General features: G+C 37.1%; 1 protein-coding gene across 1 annotated transcript; it reads left to right on the top strand.

Annotated features, from left to right (window-relative positions):
• The first annotated feature begins 1159 nt into the window (after positions 1–1159).
• Positions 1160–17450, top strand: Non3 (Ribosome production factor 2-like protein Non3). Its single transcript, XM_053795400.2, has 6 exons — positions 1160–1294; positions 3860–3992; positions 5441–5600; positions 6155–6434; positions 13220–13364; positions 16943–17450. Exons 1-6 carry the CDS (start codon positions 1272–1274, stop codon positions 17138–17140), a joined length of 939 nt encoding a protein of 312 aa, XP_053651375.1. The 5' UTR covers positions 1160–1271; the 3' UTR covers positions 17141–17450.
• The last annotated feature ends 1156 nt before the right edge of the window (positions 17451–18606 follow it).

Genomic DNA, 18606 nt, shown 5'->3' with positions numbered 1-18606 from the left:
TGCCAAGTCTTTTGCTTTCGTAGTGAGTGATTTTCGTGTGCAAGTTCAGCACTAGTCCCTCTAGGATTTTCCAGGTGTATATAATCATGTATCTCTCCCTCCTGCGTTCCAGGGAATACAGGTTCAGGAACCTCAAGCGCTCCCAGTAATTGAGGTGTTTTATCTCCGTTATGCGCGCCGTGAAGGTTCTCTGTTCATTTTCTAGGTCAGCAATTTCACCTGCCTTGAAAGGTGCTGTTAGTGTGCAGCAATATTCCAGCCTAGATAGAACAAGTGACCTGAAGAGTGTCATCATGGGCTTGGCATCTCTAGTTTTGAAGGTTCTCAGTATCCATCCTGTCATTTTTCTAGCAGATGCGATTGATACAATGTGGTAGTTGTGGTGTAGTGATGGTAGTAGGTGTGGTGTGGGGATGGTGGTAGGTGTGTTGTAGGGATGGTGGTAGGTGTGGTGTAGGGATGGCAGTAAGTGTGGTGTAGAGATGGTGGTAGGTGTGGTAAAGGGATGGTGGTAGGTGTGGTGTAGGGATTGATCATTATTTGACCATACACTAGCTGCTCAGGCAGCACTACTAAAAGAAAAAACAGCTCTCATTGCCTGTACTCGTGATCGTTTCGACTCCAGAGTTCCGGTGGACGTGTGCTGTCGGCTCCTCAAGTCGTCACGACCCTTAAACAAAACACCAAGAAAAGTTACTTCCCGTGGGATTTCAGCATTATTAGGCACACCATAGCCATCTTGTGAGTGGTAGTCAAAAGATTACATAATAGGTCCAGGAACTGGGTCGTAAACGTGTTTGCTTAGATATTAGGACTCCTGGTTATGCTGGTGTTTAGACCTGAGGTCCAACTGACCTCAGCTGAGAATTTAATGATCCCGTTACTCTCCCTGCACAGGTTTAAACAATATTTTTGTCCCCGGACTAATGTGGGACTGAAGTGGCAAAAAAGAGAGCGGGGGAGTAAGTTGGAGAGAGAAAAATGGAATAATAATTGGTGAAAGGTAGGAAGAGGAAAGGGCGAGTAGGGAGAGAAATGCTCAGCTTGCTAGTGGCTTCCTTTGTGCTTAACAATATTTTATTACATGTAAAACAACATTTTGTATGCAATACACATTTTGTACACTGCAGAAATAAAGTTTGTATGAGAAAAATGGTATGGCTCAATAAATGGTCAGGTTTTGGTGGCCCTTAACATCCCCAACAGCAGCGAGGACTGCTGCTTCACGTGGCTGGTTATTTTATTATTATTAACCAGATAATACCTACAGCATGACTGTAATGAAACGTGTGGTGTAAGTACTTCTATTGACTGTAATGTGACGTGTTTAATCTAAGTTTAGGATGTATCACAACGCTTCTTTTTTATTATAATAGGATGTATGAGCAGTAATTTAGGGTAATAGTCTGTATGACCCTTGTGGGTTTAGCTCTTAGTTATGATTCTAATAATAATAATGCAGTTTAAGAACTTATATGAATATCATAATATTTAGTTACTTACACATTAAAGCTAAATATGGCTTTAGTATAAATAATGTACTGTACAGTACATACCACATTGTGAATTACAAAGTAGACGAATTAGAGGGTTATACTGTTCTGTATTACTGTATATTGTATCATTGTATATTGTATCACTGTATATTGTATCACTGTATATTGTATCATTGTATATTGTATCATTGTATATTGTATCATTGTATATTGTATCACTATATTGTATCACTGTATATTGTCTCAGTATATTGTATCACAGTATATTGTATCACTGTATATTGTATCATTGTATATTGTATCACTGTATATTGTATCATTGTATATTGTATCACTGTATATTGTATCATTGTATATGTATCACTGTATATTGTATCATTGTATATTGTATCACTGTATATTGTATCATTGTATATTGTATCACTGTATATTGTATCATTGTATATTGTATCACTGTATATTGTATCATTGTATATTGTATCACTGTATTGTATCATTGTATATTGTATCACTGTATATTGTATCATTGTATATTGTATCACTGTATTGTATCATTGTATATTGTATCACTGTATATTGTATCATTGTATATTGTATCACTGTATTGTATCATTGTATATTGTATCACTGTATATTGTATCATTGTATATTGTATCACTGTATATTGTATCATTGTATATTGTATCACTGTATATTGTATCATTGTATATTGTATCACTGTATATTGTATCATTGTATATTGTATCACTGTATTGTATCATTGTATATTGTATCACTGTATATTGTATCATTGTATATTGTATCACTGTATATTGTATCACTGTATATTGTATCACTGTATATTGTATCATTGTATATTGTATCCCTGTATATTGTATCATTGTATATTGTATCACTGTATATTGTATCACTGTATATTGTATCACTGTATATTGTATCATTGTATATTGTATCACTGTATATTGTATCATTGTATATTGTATCACTGTATATTGTATCACTGTATATTGTATCACTGTATATTGTATCATTGTATATTGTATCACTGTATATTGTATCATTGTATATTGTATCACTGTATATTGTATCACTGTATATTGTATCACTGTATATTGTATCACTGTATATTGTATCATTGTATATTGTATCAATGTATATTGTATCATTGTATATTGTACCACTGTATATTGTATCACTGTATATTGTATCACTGTATATTGTATCATTGTATATTGTATCACTGTATATTGTATCACTGTATATTGTATCATTGTATATTGTATCACTGTATATTGTATCATTGTATATTGTATCACTGTATATTGTATCATTGTATATTGTATCACTGTATATTGTATCATTGTATATTGTATCACTGTATATTGTATCACTGTATATTGTCTCACAGTATATTGTATCACAGTATATTGTATCACTGTATATTGTATCACTGTATATTGTATCACAGTGTATTGTATCCCTGTATATTGTATCATTGTATATTGTATCCCTGTATATTGTATATTGTATCACTGTATATTGTATCATTGTATATTGTATCACAGTATATTGTATCCTTGTATATTGTATCATTGTATATTGTATCCTTGTATATTGTATATTGTATCACTGTATATTGTATCATTGTATATTGTATCACTGTATATTGTATCATTGTATATTGTATCATTGTATATTGTATCACTGTATATTGTATCATTGTATATTGTATCACAGTATATTGTATCCCTGTATATTGTATCATTGTATATTGTATCCCTGTATATTGTATCACTGTATATTGTATCATTGTATATTGTATCACTGTATATTGTATCATTGTATATTGTATCATTGTATATTGTATCACTGTATATTGTATATTGTATCACTGTATTGTATCACTGTATATTGTCTCACAGTATATTGTATCACAGTATATTGTATCACTGTATATTGTATCACTGTATATTGTATCACAGTATATTGTATCACTGTATATTGTATCACAGTATATTGTATCCCTGTATATTGTATCCCTGTATATTGTATATTGTATCACTGTATATTGTATCATTGTATATTGTATCACTGTATATTGTATCATTGTATATTGTATCATTGTATATTGTATCACTGTATATTGTATCATTGTATATTGTATCACTGTATATTGTATCACTGTATATTGTATCCCTGAATACTGTAATATGCCCCAGCATGATAGTGGCTTTCTTTGTACAGTACTTAACCAAAATTGTAATTACACATTGTAACCTTTAGCAATAAATAAAATCTTTATTCTTATTTACCTTCCCTGTGCTTATTACTGCACAAACTTAATTTTATATCTTGTATTTCAGAAAGCCTCGAACCCGAAGGGCAAAGCGTGGCTTGGAGCATCGGGCACCAAAGATTACTGAAAACACTAAACAGTGTTTGTTCTTTTATGGGACAAAAACCAGTGATAGTGTTCGGCAGTGTTTAAAGAATTTTGTAAGTAAGCACGACTTATTTTGAAAGAAATGTGTACGGATATCAGCTATTTTTTTGAAAATCCAACCCTCAAGGAAGGTTCTTTGATGCTGGTGAGGGGCTCTTGATCTAGGGAACTGGATCTGTGCTCCAGTTCCCTGAATTAAGCCTGAATACCTTCCATTCCCCCCCTTCCCCACAGGCACTGTATATTCCTATGGGTTTAGCACTTCCCCCTTGATTATAATAATAATTTTGAAAATCCAAGAAGTAACTACTGTACATTCAATACAGTATAAAGTGCTCTGGGAGAGTACATGATACATTTTGGAGTGCTCTAGGAGAGTACAGGATGGGTCTTACCATGCTCTTGGAGAGTACAGAATGGGTCTTACCATGCTCTAGGAGAGTACAGAATGGGTCTTACCATGCTCTAGGAGAGTACAGAATGGGTCTTACCATGCTCTAGGAGAGTACAGAATGGGTCTTACCATGCTCTAGGAGAGTACAGTGCTCTGGGAGAGTACAGGATGACAAGGTTTAGTATCATAGGTTTGGTGAAACCATAACAAGTGTATCATATCTGGATGAACTGTTATATTTTAATTATTTGCACCATACTGTACAGTAAATTTGGGATGAGTTTTGAGTAAAATGGATTGGATGAGAGATGAGGATATTTTCTAGCGAGCTTACAGAATATACGTACATACAGGTTTTTGGGCCAAACTAAAGCTAATAAACATGACAAAATGTTAATACACTTTGGAGGCAAGTGGGTTTTTTACTGAGTAATACAGTATCAAAATACTGTAATGGCATAATAATCACTACTAGTTACAACAGAGGGCTGCAATGTGCAAACTTTTGCACCAAGAATAGTGCACTCTCAATGTTCTTGGTGTTGGATAAACTGTTTATATGTGAGTATATGTAAAAAATAAGTGAAATATACCTGTGCAGTTTTTTCAAGGAATAAAGATGCAATTGTTTATAATTTTCCTTTTTTTTTTTTTTTAAGGCATACCTGTAGTACAGTATATCAGCATTCATTGTACATTATGTTATGTAAATTTGTTCGTATGTTTATATTTTGCCTGGTGCACTGGTTTTCTCACCCTGGAGTGGTCCTGGGAATAGTGGAGTATACAGTGGACCCCCGGTTTACGATCAGCTCCCAATGCGACCAGTTATGTAAGTGTATTTATGTAAGTGCGTTTGTATGTGTATGTTTGGGGGTCTGAAATGGACTAATCTAATTCACAATATTCCTTATGGGAACAAATTCGGTCAGTACTGGCATCTGAACATACTTCTGGAATGAAATAATATCGTAAACTGGGGGTCCATTGTATTTACAAGACCAACCATGAAAATTGCAAGAATAGTGTAGTAAGTTTGTGTGTTAAAGTCACAAATACATACTGAAATTTTACGAAAATAATTTTCTAACTTTTTTTTTTCCCTAGTACTCATTCAAGAAACAGGATGGCAAGTACCTACAGAAGAAGAAAAGGTATTTGCCATTTGAAGACATTCTTCCAATAGAGCATTTGTCACAGAAGTACGATGCATCACTCTTTTGCACGGCATCACACACTAAGAAAAGGCCAAATAACATAATTTTAGGTATGATAAATTTACAGGGTTATAAATACATATATCTTAAGCTTGGCAATAATGATACTGAATGATAGATTCAGCCTTGCTCCTGCTAAGATTCATCCATACTGCTTATACAGGAGGGCCCTGTTTATACAGCGGGTTAGGTTCCAGGCTACTTTTTTAAAGCAAAAAGCACTGTAAAGTGAAACATAGATTTGTGTCATTTCAAAATGCATATAAAAGCTTGGTTTACACTTTGATGTATATTAAATGAGCAATATAGCTAGGCCTAAAAAAAATGTATACACAGTATATGTGTGTACTGTGTACCTGAAAATATTTTCATTCTTATCTTATAGTGACTTGTGAATATATTTATTGTATAACCATTCATGCTTACCTCTTTGTGTTATAAATTACAAAACTGTACTAGTTTTACATGCTCATTCTATTTTACTATCTCATAATTCTACAGTTGTTCATTTTGTTACAATGTGCTATTTAACTGAGAATCATACTGTGTCCCCTTCATTAAAGCAGCTTTTTAATTGTATTCATAATTTGTATTCATTGTCCAGGCCGAATGTATGACCATCATCTCTTGGACATGGTAGAACTTGGATTAGAAAATTATCGGGCACTTGCAGAATTCAAGAATGAAAAAATTTCTGCTGGCACAAAGCCTTGCATGGTCTTTTGCGGAACTCAGTTTGAAGATGTGACTGAATTCAGAAAACTAAAAAACCTGTTGATAGACTTCTTTCGAGGTGTGGAAGCACAAGCAGTACGGCTGCAAGGATTTGAACATGCACTCCAATTCACAGCCATTGAGGGAAAAGTACTCTTTAGGAGTTATCGGTAAGTTCCACGATTAATTATTTTGGTTTTCAGCTTTTGTGAAGTGTAATTTGACATATCCACTATATATTCATCAATTAATTTCATGATTAAATAATGCATAATTTCACTATTATTATAATATTACTATTTGTATTGTACTATTTATGGCAAGCACTACACTTGTAGTGATCATACAACACCTGGGGAATGGGGGCAGTCAAGTTTATTCCAGGGAAAGGGAGGATATCTCCAATTCTTTGCATCAAGAGCCCTGCTCTCTGGTATCAAGGCACTCTCCTTACAGGATTAATTTTGGGTAGTGGTATTATGAATACTACCTATACTATGCCTTTCTTCTTCAAAATTCTTTTAAATGCAGGATAATGGCACGAAAGAATCCAGATCTTAAACTTGGAATTAGGAAAACCTAAAAACTTGGGATTAGATTTTGTGCATGATTCTTATTTAGTGCACTTGGCTCATTACTGGGTTAAGCAGGAATAATTTGGGTCTGTGGAAGATTGATTTTCATGCCTTGGCTCTGTTAACCCTTTCAGGGTCCACAGGCCCTCTCAGAGACTTGTTCTCAGGGTCCCCAAATTTCAAAAAAAAAAAAAAATTATTTTTTCTTGTGAAAAGATAGAGAATCTTTTCCCTATCATAATGACACCAAAAGTATGAAATTTGATGGAAAACTTACGGAATTATGCTCTCGCAAAGTTAGCGATCTCGACGATGTTTACGCATCAGCGATTTTGCCCCCTTTGAGCCCTATTTTCAGCCAATTCCAGTGTACTAGTCGAAAAAAATCATAACCACTTTGCTAGAACTCCATTTTTTCTATCGAATGAGTACAAGAAACCACCAATTTACCAATTTCAACTATCCAATACAGTGGTCAGAATTTAGCAATTTTGCCAATTTCACACAAATTTCAAAAGATGCCAATTTCCAAATTGGGTCCAGAATAAACAAGAAAGACATTCCTGGCACTAAAATAACATTTCCTCTGTTCATTAGTCACATCCCCATGCCCCTCTTACATTCTTTTTCTTTCCATTTTTTTTTTTTTTTTTTTTTTTATTATCACACTGGCCGATTCCCACCAAGGCAGGGTGGCCCGAAAAAGAAAAACTTTCACCATCATTCACTCATCACTGTCTTGCCAGAAGGGTGCTTTACACTACAGTTTTTAAACTGCAACATTAACACCCCTCCTTCAGAGTGCAGGCACTGTACTTCCCATCTCCAGGACTCAAGTCCGGCCTGCCGGTTTCCCTGAACCCCTTCATAAATGTTACTTTGCTCACACTCCAACAGCACGTCAAGTATTAAAAACCATTTGTCTCCATTCACTCCTATCAAACACGCTCACGCATACCTGCTGGAAGTCCAAGCCCCTCGCACACAAAACCTCCTTTACCCCCTCTCTCCAACCTTTCCTAGGCCGACCCCTACCCCGCCTTCCTTCCACTACAGACTGATACACTCTTGAAGTCATTCTGTTTCGCTCCATTCTCTCTACATGTCCGAACCACCTCAACAACCCTTCCTCAGCCCTCTGGACAACAGTTTTGGTAATCCCGCACCTCCTCCTAACTTCTAAACTACGAATTCTCTGCATTATATTCACACCACACATTGCCCTCAGACATGACATCTCCACTGCCTCCAGCCTTCTCCTCGCTGCAACATTCATCACCCATGCTTCACACCCATATAAGAGCGTTGGTAAAACTATACTCTCATACATTCCCCTCTTTGCCTCCAAGGACAAAGTTCTTTGTCTCCACAGACTCCTAAGTGCACCACTCACTCTTTTTCCCTCATCAATTCTATGATTCACCTCATCTTTCATAGACCCATCCACTGACACGTCCACTCCCAAATATCTGAATACATTCACCTCCTCCATACTCTCTCCCTCCAATCTGATATTCAATCTTTCATCACCTAATCTTTTTGTTATCCTCATAACCTTACTCTTTCCTGTATTCACCTTTAATTTTCTTCTTTTGCACACCCTACCAAATTCATCCACCAATCTCTGCAACTTCTCTTCAGAATCTCCCAAGAGCACAGTGTCATCAGCAAAGAGCAGCTGTGACAACTCCCACTTTGTGTGTGATTCTATATCTTTTAACTCCATGCCTCTTTCCAAGACCCTCGCATTTACTTCTCTTACAACCCCATCTATAAATATATTAAACAACCACGGTGACATCACACATCCTTGTCTAAGGCCTACTTTTACTGGGAAATAATTTCCCTCTTTCCTACATACTCTAACTTGAGCCTCACTATCCTCGTAAAAACTCTTCACTGCTTTCAGTAACCTACCTCCTACACCATACACTTGCAACATCTGCCACATTGCCCCCCTATCCACCCTGACATACGCCTTTTCCAAATCCATAAATGCCACAAAGACCTCTTTAACCTTATCTAAATACTGTTCACTTATATGTTTCACTGTAAACACCTGGTCCACACACCCCCTACCTTTAATAAAGCCTCCTTGTTCATCTGCTATCCTATTCTCCGTCTTACTCTTAATTCTTTCAATAATAACTCTACCATACACTTTACCAGGTATACTCAGCAGACTTATCCCCCTATAATTTTTGCACACTCTTTTATCCCCTTTGCCTTTATACAAAGGAACTATGCATGCTCTCTGCCAATCCCTAGGTACCTTACCCTCTTCCATACATTTATTAAATAATTGCACCAACCACTCCAAAACTATATCCCCACCTGCTTTTAACATTTCTATCTTTATCCCATCAATCCCGGCTGCCTTACCCCCTTTCATTTTACCTACTGCCTCACGAACTTCCCCCACACTCACAACTGGCTCTTCCTCACTCCTACAAGATGTTATTCCTCCTTGTCCTATACACGAAATCACAGCTTCCCTATCTTCATCAACATTTAACAATTCCTCAAAATATTCCCTCCATCTTCCCAATACCTCTAACTCTCCATTTAATAACTCTCCTCTCCTATTTTTAACTGACAAATCCATTTGTTCTCTAGGCTTTCTTAACCCTTTGAGGGTCGACAGGCCCTCTCCAAAACTCGTTCTCAGGGTCGGCCAAATTTAAAAAAAAAAAAATGATTTTCTCTTATGAAAAGATAGAGAATCTTTTCCCGATCATAAAGACACCAAAAGTTTGAAATTTGATAGAAAACTTACGGAATTATGCTCTCGCAAAGTTAGCGGTCTCGGCGATGTTTACGCATCGGCGATTTTGCCCACTTTGAGCCCCATTTTCGGCCAATTTCACTGTACTAGTCGACAAAAAACATGAATATTTCGCTAGAACTCCATTTTTTCTATCGAATGGGTGCAAGAAACCACCCATTTATGAAATTCAACCATCCAGTACAGTGGTCAGAATTTAGCAATTTTGCCAATTTCACACAAATTTCAAAAGATGCCAATTTCCGAATAGGGTCCAGAATAAACAAGAAAGACATTCCTGGCACTAAAATGACATTTCCTCTAGTCATTAGTCATGTCTCAAGGCCCCTCTTATATTCTTTTGCTTTCCACTGAATTTTTATTCTCACAAAAAATATAAGATTTACTGTTATGCAGACTACTGCATTAGTGTAAAAAATGGTGTAAATATTATTGGTGCACTTTTGAAAGAATATTAGACTCACCAGTTGACATTTATTGCACGCTTGGCACGATTTGTTTACTTTTGAAGTTTGGTAAAAATCGAACATTTCTGCTACTTTGAGCTCAATTTCAAGGCACCTTTCATTGTAAAACCAGTCAAAATCATCTCAATTTCTATAAAATGAGACCAAGAAAACTAGAATACAACAATAAATACCATACGAAAATACACTGCAAAGTCGCTGATTTATTCCAAAAAAATGGTTAAAGTTTTTTTTTTCTCATTATGCACTGTGTGCTGCAGGATTTTTTTTAGACTGTGCACACTGACCACATAGACCCATTCTTTCATATGAAGGCCTACCAGCTTTCTCCCACTAGATTTGAGGCCGCTAGAATTTATGCGTACTAGTACGTCAAAAACCCCTACGCGTAAGACGTACTAGTACGACCAAAACCCTCAAAGGGTTAACTTGTTAATCTCACTCCAAAACTTTTTCTTATTTTCAACAAAATTTGTTGATAACATCTCACCCACTCTCTCATTTGCTCTCTTTTTACATTGCTTCACCACTCTCTTAACCTCTCTCTTTTTCTCCATATACTCTTCCCTCCTTGCATCACTTCTACTTTGTAAAAACTTCTCATATGCTAACTTTTTCTCCCTTACTACTCTCTTTACATCATCATTCCACCAATCGCTCCTCTTCCCTCCCGCACCCACTTTCCTGTAACCACAAACTTCTGCTGAACACTCTAACACTACATTTTTAAACCTACCCCATACCTCTTCGACCCCATTGCCTATGCTCTCATTAGCCCATCTATCCTCCAATAGCTGTTTATATCTTACCCTAACTGCATCCTCTTTTAGTTTATAAACCTTCACCTCTCTCTTCCCTGATGCTTCTATTCTCCTTGTATCCCATCTACCTTTTACTCTCAGTGTAGCTACAACTAGAAAGTGATCTGATATATCTGTGGCCCCTCTATAAACATGTACATCCTGAAGTCTACTCAACAGTCTTTTATCTACCAATACATAATCCAACAAACTACTGTCATTTTGCCCTACATCATATCTTGTATACTTATTTATCCTCTTTTTCTTAAAATATGTATTACCTATAACTAAACCCCTTTCTATACAAAGTTCAATCAAAGGGCTCCCATTATCATTTACACCTGGCACCCCAAACTTACCTACCACACCCTCTCTAAAAGTTTCTCCTACTTTAGCATTCAGGTCCCCTACCCCAATTACTCTCTCACTTGGTTCAAAGGCTCCTATACATTCACTTAACATCTCCCAAAATCTCTCTCTCTCCTCTGCATTCCTCTCTTCTCCAGGTGCATACACGCTTATTATGGCCCACTTCTCGCATCCAACCTTTACTTTAATCCACATAATTCTTGAATTTACACATTCATATTCTCTTTTCTCCTTCCATAACTGATCATTTAACATTACTGCTACCCCTTCCTTTGCTCTAACTCTCTCAGATACTCCAGATTTAATCCCATTTATTTCCCCCCCACTGAAACTCTCCTACCCCCTTCAGCTTTGTTTCGCTTAGGGCCAGGACATCCAACGTCTTTTCATTCATAACATCAGCAGTCATCTGTTTCTTGTCATCCGCACTACATCCACGCACATTTAAGCATCCCAGTTTTATAAAGTTTTTCTTCTTCTCTTTTTTAGTAAGTGTCTACAGGAGAAGGGGTTACTAGCCCATTGCTCCCGGCATTTTAGTCGCCTCATACGACAAAAAAAAAATAGAAGATTTACTGTTATGCAGACTACTGCATTAGTGTAGAAATGGTATAAATAATATCGGCGCACTTGTAAAAGAATATTAGACTCACCAGTTGATGTGTATTGGATGCTTAGCATGATTTGTTTACTTTTGAACTTTGGTAAAAATTGAACTTTTCTGCTACTTTGAGCTCAATTTCAAGGTACTTTTCATTGTAAAACCAGTCAAAATCATCTCAATTTCTGTAATATGTCTTCCATTCTATACAATGAGACCAGGAAAACTAGAATACAACAATAAATACCATGCGAAAATATAGTGCAAAGTCGCTGTTTTAATTAAAAAACACGGTCAAAGTTTTTTTCTCATTATGCACTGTGTGCAGCAGGATTTTTTTTATACTGCGCACACTGACCACATAGACCCATTCTTTCATATGTAGGCCAACCAGCTATCTCTCACTAGATTTGAAGGCGCTAGAATTTATGAGCACTAGTACGTCATGGACCTTGGTGCGTAAGCCGTACTAGTACGGCTGAAACCCTGAAAGGGTTAATAACATCCTCAGCTCATACACTGAAGGAAAAGGGATCACTCCTGGCATTAGTGAAACATTGAGCATGTTTCATTGCACCTGCTGGCCCTCTCACCTAGCAGCAAGTAGGTATTTGGGTGTTAGTTGGCTGTTATGGGTCGAACTGTGGGGAAGATTAAAGGATCTTAATGGAAATAAAACCGACAGTCCCTAGTGATGCAGGTACTTTATTGATTTATCCTGGGTGGCTAACCCTCTGGGTTAAAAATCTGAGTAAAACTTTAACTGGAATTTGTATATCCTGTCTCAGAAGGATCTGTAGTTTATTAACCAGAGAAAGTGATTCATTGCTTAATCATTAACATTTGTAGGGTCTCCATATTTGGTTCCTTAAAGAGGGTTGCCTTGATGTCAGTGAAGAGCCTTTGATCCAAGAAATTGGGGCTACCCTCCCATTCCTTGGATCAGACCTAATTACATTACATTCCCCAGGCTCTGAATGACCCCTTTGGGGTCATAATAATAATTCACACAATTGATCATTATTTGACCTCTTCTACACTATAATTTTATTGATATTTTCTCATATTACTAGTAAATTCTTTAAATTTTTTATATGAAAAGAAATACTGAGCATGTTTCCTGTAGATTGTAAACCTATGTTATGTAAGAATCCGCACTACATTTTTTACAAGTTTTTTCACAGCACCGGCCATATCCCACTGAGGCAGGGTGACCTACAAAGAAAAAGTTTTTCTTTTTAAATTTAGTAATTCATGCAGGAGAAGGGAGTAACAAGATAATTATTATATTATTAAAAAAGCATTAAATCCGTGAGTCAAACAGTGCCATTTACTATAATAATTTTTTCACTTTGAAGAATACTACTTAAGAAGTCTGGTACAAGAATTCCTCGTGTAGAACTGGAAGAAATAGGGCCTTCATTGACCCTTAGCCTTCGAAGAAACAAATTTGCTTCAGAAGACTTGATGAAGAGAGCTTGTAGACAGCCTAAACAGCTTAAGGTAACTGATTATCTTATAAGTGATAGTTTATTAAAAATGTGGAATTGCTTTTATTTAATTTGGATGTAAAATTGGTGTTTTTCCATTGCACACTGAAAAGGAGAGTTACTAAGTTAAGCTAAATTTTCTTTTTAACATGCCGGCCATCACCCACCGAGGCAAGGTGACCCGAAAAAGAAATCTTTTCACCATCATTTACACTATCACTGTCTTGCCAGAGGGATGCAGATATGACAGTTTTGATGTCCCGCTAAACAGCAAATATCTCAAACCCCTCCTTTAAGAGTGCAGGCATTGTACTTTCCCACCTCCAGAACTCAAAATACATATCTTTATGTTTGTCTATTCAGAATAATGGTTTTGCAATCAAATTAAATGTTGTATTTATCAAATGCATCCATCTTGAAACCACATGTAGTAGTAATCAGATTCAGGCTGAAATTTACTATCATAAATGCTGCAGCCAAATACGTAATTTATTTTGAGGCATAGACACTTTAAGAAAGGTGCTTTCTTAAAGATGGAGATGGCCCTTCCCTTGAATACAGCTTGATTGCCTCCCATTTCCTAGGTGCTATGATCCCTACAGGCTTAGTGCTGAAGTTGCACATTCCCAATTACTGAAGAATACCTATATGCTTGATGATATTTAACCCTTTGACTGTTTTGGTCGTATATATATGTCTTACGTGCCACTGTTTCGGACGTATTAATACGCGTAAATTCTAGCGGCTTCAAATCAAGCAGGAGAAAGCTGGTAGGCCCACATATGAGAGAATGGGTCTGTGTGGTCAGTGTGCACCACATAAAAAAAAATCCTGCAGCACGCAGTGCATAATGAGAATAAAAACTGACCGTTTTCTGGATTAGAACACCGACTTTGAGGTGTATTTTCATATAGTATTTATTGTTGTATTCTCATTTTCATGGTCTCACTTGATAAAATGGAAAACATATTACAGAAATAGAGATAATTTTGATTAGTTTCATGATGAAAACGACCTTGAAATTGAGCTCAAAGTAGCGGAAATGTTAAATTTTTACCAATGTTCAGGAGTAAGCAAATCACCACACGTCCAATACACATCAGCTGGGGAGTCTAATATTCTTTCTTTAGTGCACTGATATTATTTATACCATTTTTATAATAATGCATTAGTCTGCATAACAGTAAATTTTGTATTTTTTGTATGAATAAAAAATCAAAATAGAAAGCAATAGTAATATAAGAGGGGTCTAGAGACGTGACTGATGAACAGAGGATATGTTATTTTAGTGCCAAAAATGTCTACATTGTTTATTCTGGACCCTATTTTGAAATTGGCATCTTTTTTAATTTGCATGAAATTGGCCAAATTGCCAATTTCTGACCACTTTATTGGGTAGTTCAAATTGGTAAATGGGCAGTTTCTTGTACTCAACTGATAGAAAAAAATGGAGTTCTAAAGAGGTAGCTATGAGTTTGGTCAACTGGAACAAAGGAATTGGCCAAATTATTATTATAATAAAAAAGAAGCACTAAACTGGAATTGGCCAAAAACAGGGCTCAAAGTCGGCGAAATCGCCGATGCGTATATGTCGCCGAGACCGCTAACTTTGCGGGAGCGTAATTCCGTGCTAAATTTCATACTTTTGGTGTCATTACCATCAGGAAAAGATTCTCTATCATTTCATAAGAAAAATATTTTTTTTTTTTTCCAAAAATTTTGCGACATAGAATGACAGTTTGAGAAAGGGGCTTGCGACAGTCAAAGGGTTAATTAAATTAAAAGTGCCTCAGTTAAGCCACTCGTTTTGTCTGGTATTACCACACATCAACATTTCTTTGTGAAAAGTGGGCTGATAAACGTAAATTTAGAAAATACAAATGGATGAAAGTTTCAGTGCAGAAATAATGTATTGCCATAGTTTGGTTCATCTCCTCTAATGTGTTGTTGCTCTAGTATGCGTACACAAAAATTCTTTCCCTTCCCCAATAAAAACAAGTTGGTTACCAAAATGGACAGCAAGGAGCTACACCACCTAATTTTAGTTGAAAACTTATTTTCACGAGCAGACTCCATACTCCCTTTTCTCAACCTGATTATACACTATGGTTGACTGTCGTTAATATGGTAGTTAGGATAATGGCTGCGGTGTACATGGGAGGGGGTTATAATGGGGATGAGGGATTGGGGGACTGCTGATATGGGAGGTGGAAACCAAGCTGTGTAGGGGTGGGGACAGGAGCTGGAGGCTCGTGTTGCAAGATGCTGGGCGGTGAAGGGGCGAAGGCTGGAAGCAAGGAGGCAGTGTGGTGACAGTGTGGGTGAGTGTATGGTTGGTGGTGTGGGCAGTATTTATTGACTAGGTGTGTGGGGCATGAAAACATGGGTAAGGTGTGGGCAGAATCTGTGAGGAGTGGTAAATGAAAGGTGTGGGTAGAGGGGATATGGACCTGATTATGTGGGGAAGTGGTATGGTTGTGTCAGTCGCTAGGTGTGGGCGCCAGTGTGGAGTTGGTGGTGTGGGCAGTAATGAGGGTGGTGGATGGCTACATGACTAGGCATGTGGATGGCATGTGGGCAGTGAAAGCATGGGTAAGGTATGGGAGTGGGGCTGTGTGGGCTTGAAGCTGTGGAGAAGTGAAGTGGGTTAAAGTGTGATTGTGTCAGTGGTGTGGATGGGTGACTAAATGATAGGTGTTTGGATAGCATGTTCAGGTGAAAGGTTGAGCAAGGTGTGGGCATGAAATCATGGAGAAGTTACGTGGGGACTGGAGAGGATGTGGTCTTGAGGTAGTGGGGGAATGTGACCCAGGGGCAGTGATGTAGGCATAGGGGTGTGGCTGTGGGGGATTGTGTGGGGGTTACCAGATATGGCAGGTAATGGGTAGAAGCAAGTGGTATGGTGGAGGCATGGGGGTTAAGGTATAGTATTGGATATGCATGAATGAGGCGAGGGACTAGCCCCATACATTCACAACAAGATAAGTAACACAACTTGTGCCACATTTTTCCCTACATATACTCAGCCATGTAAACTGATTAATACAGTGTGTTCACTAAATAGAAGTACAGTGGAACCTCAAATATTGAACTTTCTTCATTCCAGACTGCTGTTCGAGTGCCGTTACCGAACGAATTTATCCCCATCAGGAATAATGTAAATGAGATTAGTTCATTTCAGACCCTCAAAAATACACTTATAAAAGCACTTACAAAAATACACTTACATAATTGGTTGAGTTGGGAGCAGTTCGATATTTGAGGTTCCACTGTATGTTCAAATTTTGCTACCACTTTACGATGAAAATGTGTTAAACATACGATGTGTTAACTGGTTGCAAGGGTTGAGTCAAATCTCCTGTAGTTTATAAATCATGTATAGACACTCAAATTTTTTTTTTCTTTTTTTGTCAAATTTGAATGTTTTTCTCCCAAATTCTTTATCTTAAGAAGCATACTTTTTTTTGAAAGTGAGATGTTAAAAGTGAAAGGATCCAGTAATAGCGAGTAATGATAAATTACAAAAGGGTTTAGAAAATAAGTCATATGGGATATAAATTTAGTTTTCTAATAATATTTTTTTTTTTCCAGCCTAAGAAGGTGAAGAACATAAACAGAGATGTATTTGGTACGAAACTTGGCCGAGTGCACATGACCAAGCAGGACCTAGGTAAACTACAAACACGGAAAATGAAGGGACTCAAGAAAGAAACCAATGATAAAAAGGAAAATTCAGAATCTTCAAACCAAGAAGCTTCTGCATCTGGCCCAGTGGATGTTGACCAGTAACTCATCTGGAGTGAAATTATAATGTGCATTTCTTAAAACATAACTTGTCCATAAGATGCTTTATTTACACATGTTTTGTTTATTTCTTTAAGCATTATTGTAATGAAGTACAAAGAAATCATATTGAAAAAGAATGTCTTTAACCCTTAAATGGTCCAAACGTATATATACGTTTTTTCAACATCTGAAAGTATGTAAAAAAATGTAATCTTTTTTGTTTTACATTTGAAAACGTGTAAAAAAAACTTTTTATCTACATTTTTTTTTGTTACATTTGAAAATGTTAAAAAAAGTAGATCTACTTTTGTAGCACTACGAATTTGAACGTCGATTTGTTTGGACCGTTTAAGGGTTAAATTTCTTTTAGACTCCATGTACTGAATTACTACTAAATTTTTTTAATTAAAAGTTTCTCAGTTAATCCTCTAGTTTTATTTTTGGTATTCCTGCACCATACATTAAACTCAGTGTGTCATTTTGTCATAGGTGAGCTAATAAAAGTTCAGAAAATAACAAGTGAAAGTTTCAATGCAAAAACAATGTATTACTCTCGTTTTCAAATTTTTCTAGCTGCTTGACATCCCGCATATTTTTCAAAATTTATATTTTATTATAATAAAAAAGAAGCGCTAAGCCACAAGGGCTATACAGCGCTGCAGGGCAGGAAGGAAGCGAGGGCATCAGGTGGCAAAAGGGAGATGGATGAGTAATAGGTTACGGAGAACAGCGGGGCAGTGGATGGTGAAAGGGTAAAGGGCAGCAAGAGACTGAGCTAGAAAGGGCTGAGGGGAGTGCGTAAGGTATCACCATCAGAGTTTGTGGAGTAAATCAGTCGTTATCAAGAAGTCAATGAGAGAGTCAGGATTAAAGGAGGGTCCATCAGCAAGAAGGGAAGGTAAAGAGAGAGTAGTAGAACGAAGACGACGTTGGAGGTAAATTCTGCGTGCTCGTTGATCAAGAGGGCAGGCAGTCTAACAGAATGTGGCTAATCGATACTGGAACTTGACACTGCTCACAGAGAGGAACAGGGTGCCTCTCCATGAGATACTCATGAGTAAGACGAGTGTGGCCAATGCGAAGGCGAGAGAGAGTGGTCTCCCAACCTCGGCACTGATGACAAGAAGACAGCCAGTAACCTATGTTCAGTTTAATAGAATGAAGTTTGTTACCAAGTAGAGTTGACCAATGTTGTTGCCAACGGGTGTGAAGGTGGGTAGCTATTGCAGCAAAATAGTCCAGAAATGGAACACCTCTATAGGAAATTGGTAGGTCATGTACTGCTGACTGCGCAGCAGTGTCTGCCTGTTCATTGCCCTGTACGTCGACATGACCAGGGACCCAACAAAAAACAATATCTTTATGCTTGGTAGAGATACGGCGTAGCCAAAGTTGGATACGGAGAACTAGGGGGTGAGATGTATCAAATTTTCGTATAGCCTGTAGAGCACTAAGGGAGTCTGAGACTA

Source organism: Cherax quadricarinatus, chromosome 78 (assembly GCF_038502225.1).
Source record: "Cherax quadricarinatus isolate ZL_2023a chromosome 78, ASM3850222v1, whole genome shotgun sequence".
NCBI lineage: Eukaryota > Metazoa > Arthropoda > Malacostraca > Decapoda > Parastacidae > Cherax > Cherax quadricarinatus.
Note: the sequence above shows the minus strand (reverse complement) of the source record. Positions and strands in the feature narration are given on the sequence as shown.

Bases quoted from the DNA above. Each gene is read 5' to 3' on its own strand.
- Non3 (XM_053795400.2), top strand. From the start codon at position 1,272: ATGACTGTAATGAAACGTGTGGT. The intron at 1,295-3,859 runs GTAAGTACTTCT...CTTGTATTTCAG, and splicing joins ACTGTAATGAAACGTGTGGT to AAAGCCTCGAACCCGAAGGG. The intron at 3,993-5,440 runs GTAAGTAAGCAC...TTTTTTCCCTAG, and splicing joins GGCAGTGTTTAAAGAATTTT to TACTCATTCAAGAAACAGGA.